Source organism: Coregonus lavaretus (genome assembly GCF_964263955.1).
Source record: "Coregonus lavaretus genome assembly, chromosome: 8".
NCBI lineage: Eukaryota > Metazoa > Chordata > Actinopteri > Salmoniformes > Salmonidae > Coregonus > Coregonus lavaretus.
Genome location: NC_139995.1, coordinates 13,880,906 through 13,890,249, shown reverse-complemented (window position 1 = coordinate 13,890,249; position 9,344 = coordinate 13,880,906). Strand labels below are relative to the sequence as shown.

Sequence of the window (9,344 nt, the reverse complement as noted above, 5' to 3'; positions counted from 1 at the left end):
ACTTCTCATGAATCAAATATTTGTACACCATCTGGAAGAAATAGCACCATTAGATTGACTTGGGTTTATCTAGGGAGAAATGTGTGTGTATATGTGTGTGGGGGGAAAAAGTATTTAGTCAGCCACCAATTGTGCAAGTTCTCCCACTTAAAAAGATGAGAGAGGCCTGTAATTTATCATCATAGGTACACGTCAACTATGACAGACAAAATTAGAAAAAAAATCCAGAAAATCACATTGTAGGATTTTTAATGAATTTATTTGCAAATTATGGTGGAAAATAAGTATTTGGTCAATAACAAAAGTTTCTCAATACTTTGTTATATACCCTTTGTTGGCAATGACACAGGTCAAACGTTTTCTGTAAGTCTTCACAAGGTTTTCACACACTGTTGCTGGCATTTTGGCCCATTCCTCCATGCAGATCTCCTCTAGAGCAGTGATGTTTTGGGGCTGTCGCTGGGCAACACAGACTTTCAACTCCCTCCAAAGATTTTCTATGGGGTTGAGATCTGGAGACTGCCTAGGCCACTCCAGGACCTTGAAATGCTTCTTACGAAGCCACTCCTTCGTTTCCCGGGCGGTGTGTTTGGGATCATTGTCATGCTGAAAGACCCAGACACGTTTCATCTTCAATGCCCTTGCTGATGGAAGGAGGTTTTCACTCAATCTCACGATACATGGCCCCATTCATTCTTTCCTTTACACGGATCAGTCGTCCTGGTCCCTTTGCAGAAAAACACCCCCAAAGCATGATGTTTCCACCCCCATGCTTCACAGTAGGTATGGTGTTCTTTGGATGCAACTCAGCATTCTTTGTCCTCCACACACGACGAGTTGAGTTTTTACCAAAAAGTTATATTTTGGTTTCATCTGACCATATGACATTCTCCCAATCCTCTTCTGGATCATCCAAATGCACTCTAGCAAACTTCAGACGGGCCTGGACATGTACTGGCTTAAGCAGGGGGACACGTCTGGCACTGCAGGATTTGAGTCCCTGGCGGCGTAGTGTGTTACTGATGGTAGGCTTTGTTACTTTGGTCCCAGCTCTCTGCAGGTCATTCACTAGGTCCCCCTGTGTGGTTCTGGGATTTTTGCTCACTGTTCTTGTGATCATTTTGACCCCACGGGGTGAGATCTTGCTTGGAGCCCCAGATCGAGGGAGATTATCAGTGGTCTTGTATGTCTTCCATTTCCTAATAATTGCTCCCACAGTTGATTTCTTCAAACCAAGCTGCTTACCTATTGCAGATTCAGTCTTCCCAGCCTGGTGCAGGTCTACAATTTTGTTTCTGGTGTCCTTTGACAGCTCTGGTCTTGGCCATAGTGGAGTTTGGAGTGTAACTGTTTGAGGTTGTGGACAGGTGTCTTTTATACTGATAACAAGTTCAAATAGGTGCCATTAATACAGGTAACGAGTGGAGGACAGAGGAGCCTCTTAAAGAAGAAGTTACTGGTCTGTGAGAGCCAGAAATCTTGCTTGTTTGTAGGTGACCAAATACTTATTTTCCAACATAATTTGCAAATAAATTCATTAAAAATCCTACAATGTGATTTTCTGGATATTTTTTCTCAATTTGTCTGTCATAGTTGATGTGTACCTATGATGAAGATTACAGGCCTCTCTCATCTTTTTAAGTGGGAGAACTTGCACAATTGGTGGCTGACTAAGTACTTTTTTTCCCCACTGTATATGGTAACAAAGTATTAAAATATCCAAACTGCATTCCACAATAAACTCAGGCCAAACACTTGTTATGCTTAGATAAAAGTTAATTTGATCAATTTACTTTATCTTCAATAAGTATAGCATTTGTTTTTACACCAAGATATACAGTAACATAATAAATTGCATATTACTAATCCAATGCAATATGCATTTTATCACAAAACAGCACAAATTCTGAACATTGTGATGTACACAAACATTTAACATAACATTTTGAGAAGTAAGAATTTAGCTCCATAGCTCTATATAATGATCATAAAACATTTAAAAAAGAGACTTGACACGTCTCAGGTAAACAATCAACTGATAGTGTTAATAGATTTTGAGTCACAAAAATAGCTGTTCATCTAGATAATTATATAGCAGCATGAGCTTTCACCTGTGAATATGGAGAAGCACACAGCACTGACAAGATATCCTATTGTTGCTTCGGAAATATATTTTATTTGTGTTCCATTTTGGTTTATAGATATATCACAAGCTAGTTATGCAAGAAAAGTGAAAATCCAATTCAGATAGCTGTAGTTTGGGTATTTATTTGATTCTAATGGTCTAAGGATTACTGGTGGGGGAATGTCCATCTATTATCGCAGGTTGAAGAGGCTATTGTGTGTGTGTGTGTGTGTGTGTGTGTGTGTGTGTGTGTGTGTGTCAAAATGTGTATGAAGTATGTACAATTCTCAAACTGATTTTGTGCAAATGTTATTGTTTAAATCTTATGTGCATGATGAAACCATTATAACAGTAGATCGTTTAAATGAAAGTTACTCTCTTTTAACTTTTTCCAGAGGACAACCAAACAACAAATACAAGGGTACATCCCAAAGTAGTGCACTATATAGGGAATAGGGTGCCATTTGATGAGATGTTACCCAAATTGCTTATAGCTTTATATTGTCACTGTTGGTTATTTTAATTCCTTGTCAACTATGGATAGTCTCTTTGATTGGCAACAAACTACTTCACCACTCACATCCCAAGTGAAACAGTCACCAGTAACAAAGCTATCGGAATCCACTGCACTGTACAACATCCAAGCCATTACGAGAAGTAAACAGGCAGAGTGAATAAATAAAGCTTCAAAGGCAAGATACATATATCATGAACATTCAATAAAACAGTCTCTGATGAGACATAACAGTCATGTTCAATTGACAAAGGCATCCTGAATTTTCTCAATGACTGTGTTTGCTTTCCCCAGTAGTGCTTCAAAACCCTCTTTGTTCCGCCACCATGGCAATCTGTTTGATCATTTTGTCAGGTTCTAAGTTGCTCTCTCCTGTTCTGCCCTTTAGTTCTGCTTGTTAATCAAGGTAGAAAATAACTGTCCTGGCCTTGACCGGCATTTCTCTCTAATGAGAAGCCATTTCCCCAGAGTGTCTGTCTGTCAGTCTGTCCAAGAGGCCCCTATAGCAGTTAGTTACCAGGCTCCCAACCATCCTCACAGTCCTCACACACGCACCACCAGCACACAGTCTTTCTCTGGGCCACTAATCAATGGCAGAGGTCAAGACGTACCCCTTCACCTGGACTTCACCTGCTTCTCTATTCACACCTACATTCCACCTCTATGTGGTTATGCCAATGACTATAGGGTTATGCCCCAAAGGTCGCATACCATAATCAAGTTCTAGCTTTTAGATTTTTTCTCAGAAGAGCATGTGTTCAATCATGGCAAGATACACAACAACGGGTAAGGATTTAGGAACAAAAAAATAAAATAAAAAATAGCATTTGGACAAATTGTGAACATGTGCTGCCTGTCCTGGAAACTGTTGTGGAACACCTCGTAGTAATCTCTGAAATGTTGGCATTTTAGACATCCAAACCAGAACATAAAAAATATGAGCCATAAAAGGCTCTGCTACACCTAGTATCCCTTTTTTTTTTTGGGGGGGGGGGGGAATACAATATTTTATTTAATTTCTCTATTTCTTGCACACACAATATGGAAAGGGGTATCCGGATCCAAAAGTAAGATGTGTATTTGTCTCTATATTTTTTTTTAAACGGAGGAAGGATAAATGGAGGAAAGGGACAGGATTCATAAAACACAGCTCTGTTTAGGGCCCCATGTGTAGCTGAGGCATGGCTGCACATTCCTCATTATATTAAGTATCTGTTACTTTCAGCTGGCGATGCCAGGACTATAGGTAGGTGCTAACACAAATCACTAGCTAGTCCAAACCCATGACTGTATTACGGGATTCTGGGAACAGTTTTCTGTTCTGTTTTTTATTTTATGCAGTAAACACAAAGCATTGTATAAACTTAAAGACTTCTCTGTGCACATTTTTGAAAAGCACTCCTATAAATGTTTCTTTCTGATCATATCCTAGTCACAAATGCTGACTGGTGCTGTGTGGACAAAGCCCGAGATAAAGGAGCACTGTTAATCAAATGTTTGTCTCTGAAACATACTGTAACACAACACATACAGTAAGTCAAATCACTTTCAGTTTCAGTTGGGATCGAGAATTGAGTATCTATCATAAATAAGATACTGATCACTCCGTGGCAGATCATCATCACTATAAATGAATCTCAAACAAAACAGGGCTAGCCTAGCAAGTATTTAAGCTTATTTCCAAGCATATATCTTTGTAGATCTCACATTTATATATGCTATAGCAAAAACATTTTAAGCCATCCTTTTTTAGATTTTCAAAATGTTCATATAAGGTAAAGCTGCAAAGGTTTAACAGTCTGACGTCTTCGGGTAAATTGTTTCATTTAAAAGAGTGACGTAGCCAAGCCTTGGCCTGGGACTGAGACTAATTATGCTCTAGTTCACCGCTGCTCTTCATTTTCTCACAGAGCCTTTATTCATTTCATAGTCACACTGCAATGTCAGACTTGTTATTCATTTTTGCATCTTGCCCCGTGGCAAAATGTCTTAAAAAACAAATGTTCCATATTGGACAGGATAGTACAAGGCAACTCAGTGCCAAAAGATACTTGGTGCACATAGATGAAAGCCACTAAATATGTAGGCTTAAAAGCGCTGTGGATTTGCCATCTGAATGACTTGGCAAAAAGAACACAGTTATTTAGGAAATTCTTTAAAAAGTTAGTTAAAGCATTTAAAGCCAGATTGGCTCAAACGTATTCTACAAGGTTTTAGGAATGTCCTACATTTGCCAACTATACATGTATCCACTGACCACCCACATTGGTCCATAGGAGCTTCAGATGTATGCATGTATACAACAAAACCACTCGTAAACAAGAACAAGCAAAACTGTTCACCCACAGACAACATCTTTAGGTTGAGTAGCCATATAAGTACATACTCTTTGCAAGTGTTTTTCCTGTCTCATCATAGTTTACGTCTGCTTCAAGTGGTGATACTAGGGTGTAGTTTGGTCAGTTATCCAGTCCATAACACTTGTGTAAATGTTATCTTCTGCCATGTAAATCTATCAGACATACTCCAAGGCAGGATGCCTCTTTGGCGTCAGTATAACACAAGGTGGTTATTAAGCATGTTTTTTTGTTCAGCTGCCCCAGTCAAGAAATAAATAACAAGAGTAGAGAAAAGCCGAAACTGGCTACCACACCCGACATTTCATCTCAGGGTTCATGGGTGTACCTGGTTTGCACTGGAATGCCTCTGAGAATGCTCCAAAATTCTGTAGGGAGCCAAGTACCCTGTGAGAGAAGATATGTAAAGAGTGTTAACAGATTGACAGAAAATACTGTATGTTGGAATAGCCAAACGCTACATTTTTACTGTTGGTCGTTACCTGTATTCCAGGGGACTGTGGGAGTCAGTCTTGATGCACTGGCTGGCATATTCAGGCCGATAGGCACCACACCATACCTGGAGGAGAAAGATGTATCACTAATTAAATAATTCATGTTTGATACAGTAAAAGCACATAGCACATTTCTTTTCTCAACTACATGTGTTCGTATTTTACCAGTGCTGTTATTTTTTGGCTGAATATACAGTAAAGGTAAACCATAAAATGATGATGAAATTGATATGCCAGAGATAAGTATTTTTTCCAAAGTGCTGTTCGACAGCCCAACTGAATAATTGTTTTGCTGTTATGCAAACATTGGCTTTTGACCTGGTTTTGGATAAAGACTGTAAAACACTAGTCTGGCTTTGCTCTTGCCTTGTTTTCCCCGGCTCCGCAATGGTCTTTAATTTGGCAAAATATATTCTGTACCCCTAGGTAGGTCGCTTGATATAAAGTAATGATCTGGTGTCGTTTTTAACCCCTTGGTCCAATTGTTTATTTATTGAAAACCAAAGTATTTAGGAAAATATAATTTACATTTTAGCAGACACTCTTATCCAGAGCAACTTACAGTTAGTGAGTGCACACATTTTTTATTTTATTTTTTATACTGGCCCCCCATGGGAATCGAACCCACAACCCTGGCGTTGCAAACGCCATGCTCTACCAACTGAGCTACATCCCTGCCGGCCATTCCCTCCTCTACCCTGGACAAATTGCGCGCCGCCCCATGGGTCTCCCGGTCGCAGCCGGCTACGACAGAGCCTGGATTCAAACCAGGATCTCTAGTGGCACAGCTAGCACTGCGATGCAGTGCCTTAGACCACTGCGCCACTCGGGAGTCTCTTTGGGGTGTTTGTTCTCAGTGGTCTCCAGACCAGTGTTTCTTAGTGGTCTGTGGAGGAAGGACACTAATATAGCTTTTAGGTCCCTGGTACAATAAAAGTTGAGAAACAGTGGCCTACTTTAGACCAGGGTTTCCCAACCTCGGGTGCACGTTTTGGTTTTTGCCCTAGCACTACACAGCTGATTCAAATAACCATCTCAACATCATGCTTAGATTATTTGAATCGGCTGTGTAGTGCTAGGGGAACCCTGCTTTAGACTACTCAATTTATTAAAGGGGAGCTTACTCACTTGGGCAAAGTTAAGAAAAAAAAGTTGTTTGTGGTCCATGTCCAGACCAGGTAAACGAAGCTCTTCTCCTTCTCTCTCCACCCACTTCATGTAGGCCTGACCACAAACACACAAAAAACATACAAATATAAAATATAACTAGATAGTATTTAGTCAGAGAAATGTTTTTGTTATGAAGTGGTTCATTGTGTTTTATGGGGATTGAACGCGTTTTGTCAGGGTGCCATGATTTGGTGTCACACCTTGTAAGCTTGCCGAACTCCTCCGTTGTCTGCGATGTTTTCCCCCAAAGTACTAATTCCACTGACCTGGGGTCACACAGAGACAGTCATTAAAGTCCTACTCCAGTCTCCTTTTCACCTCATTTAACACCTGATTTATGACATGGCAATTTTTTTTTACTCTTAACTGTGTGTACATTAGTGTACTTATACTTGGGATATTGTTTTTCAATCGAAAAATATCCAAATTCACTGCAGGACGTATTTAACATACTCACAGCTAAATGGTAAACACTCAATCGAGGTTCTTTCAAAAAAATCTATCATCTTCTATAATCGTTTATAGTGAAACTAAAATGAAGTTTTAGTCATCATACCCAAATAATGTTTTTATTTTGCCCATGCTTCTGCTACATTGGGAAACTCACATTTTGTCCGCCTGCAAGCTTCCAGTTGAAGTTGCCATATTGTTGCACCATGCACTGCGACTGTTCCTTAAAGTGCTCAGCAGAATAATTACTCCACCAGTTAAGCATGTTACCATCCTTGTCAAAATTACGGCCTGTTTTGAAAGATAAAATGTGGAATTAATTGTGACGCAATCTCATTTTCCCATGAATTAATACTCTATACTAAACATGATTGTGCAACACATTGGACACAGACATAGACAGTGACTGTAAATATGAGGACTGCCTCACCATTGTCATCAAACCCGTGGGTGATCTCATGTCCAATAACCATCCCTATTCCACCAAAGTTCAGGGCCTGGAGCTGCTGCTTACTGAAGAAAGGAGGCTGCAGGATACCGGCAGGGAATACTAGGAAAAAGGATAGAGAACAGATCAGACCAAATAAACAAAGAGCGTCTATAATCGTTGTGATGGAAAATTCTATGTTGGTGCTTTACTATTTACCAATTTCTGTGTTCTATGTTTGTGCTTTTCTAATAACCGTTTTCTGTGTTCATGCAAGTGACTGATTGAACGAACCCTCACTATCAGTCTCAGCAATTTGGCAGTACGCCCAGAACCTTGTTTTGAGAACGAAAGATCTCAGTTTCAAGGTCTCAGCTTAGAGAAGAAGCCTCGTGAGGTATTGGTCTGTCACATGCATGACCCAGTATTGGTCAGTCACATGAATGAAGCAAACGTTAATTATGAATTAATTATGAATAAGCTAAATCATGCAAATATGACTTGTCTGCAGTATTTAAGAGAACTAACGGGACTGCCCCGTGAGAACTCCTGACAGACGTTCACTATGGTACATCAAGGTTGTTGGAACCTCTCCAGCGCGCTGATTATTGATTCTGCCTGCGGAGGTTCCCAGTGGGGGTCTGCGAGGCAAACCGGTGGCGCATTCTATGAAGCGTGAGGGAAATTCTGACCAAAAGAGGACAAGACCCGCCCAGACAAGACCCTTACTGTGAGCTGCCCAGGACGAGACACATCATCCGCGAACAATTGAGGGACGGCAACTGATTTCAGTAAGTCAATTTAAATGATCCTGTATATACAGTACCAGTCAAAAGTTTGGACACACCAACTCATTCCAGGGTTTTTCTTTATTTTTACTATTTTCTACATTGTAGAATAATAGTGAAGACATCAAAACTATGAAATAACACATATGGAATCATGTCGTAACCAAGTGTTAAACAAATAAAAATATATTTTATATTTGAGATTCTTCAAATAGCCACCCTTTGCCTTGATGACAGCTTTGCACACTCTTGGCATTCTCTCAACCAGCTTCACCTGGCAGTCTTGAAGGAGTTCCCACATATGCGGAGCACTTGTTGGCTGCTTTTCCTTCACTCTGCCGTCCGACTCATCCCAAACCATCTCAATTGGGTTGAGGTCGGGGGATTGTGGAGGCCAGGTCATCTGATGCAGCACTCCATCACTCTCCTTCTTGGTAAAATAGCCCATACACAGCCTGGAGGTGTGTTGGGTCATTGTCCTGTTGAAAAACAAATGATAGTCCCACTAAGCCCAAACCAGATGGGATGGCTTATTGCTGCAGAATGCTGTGGCAGCCATGCTGGTTAAGTGTGCCTTGAATTCTAAATAAATCACCAGCAAAGCACCATAACACCTCCTCCTCCATGCTTTACGGTGGGAACCACACATGCGGAGAGCATCCGTACACCCACACCGTGTTTCACAAAGCCACGGCAGTTGGAACCAAAAATCTCCAATTTGGACTCCAGACTAAAGGACACATTTCCACCGGTCTAATGTCCATTGCTCGTGTTTCTTGGCCCAAGCAAGTCTCTTCTTCTTATTGGTGTCCTTTAGTAGTGGTTTCTTTGCAGTAATTCGACCATGAAGACCTGATTCACACAGTCTCCTCTGAACAGTTGATGTTGAGATGTGTCTGTTACTTGAACTCTGTGAAGCATTTATTTGGGCTGCAATTTCTGAGGCTGGTAACTCTAATGAACTTATCCTCTGCAGCAGAGGTAACTCTGGGTCTTCCATTCCTGTGGTGGTCCTCATG

General features: G+C 40.6%; 1 protein-coding gene across 1 annotated transcript in view; it reads right to left on the bottom strand.

The window, feature by feature from the left end:
* Positions 1–5,283: 5,283 nt before the first annotated feature.
* The window catches only part of mmel1 (membrane metallo-endopeptidase-like 1), a gene marked incomplete at both ends in the record, with an annotated part of 29,154 nt that continues 25,093 nt past the window's right edge, over positions 5,284–9,344 (bottom strand). Inside the window, 6 exons of the mRNA XM_084166877.1 lie at positions 5,284–5,383; positions 5,479–5,555; positions 6,619–6,714; positions 6,861–6,926; positions 7,268–7,401; positions 7,541–7,660. Of these exons, the coding sequence (XP_084023003.1) occupies positions 5,284–5,383; positions 5,479–5,555; positions 6,619–6,714; positions 6,861–6,926; positions 7,268–7,401; positions 7,541–7,660 (593 nt within the window). The remainder of the gene's footprint in view (positions 5,384–5,478; positions 5,556–6,618; positions 6,715–6,860; positions 6,927–7,267; positions 7,402–7,540; positions 7,661–9,344) is intronic.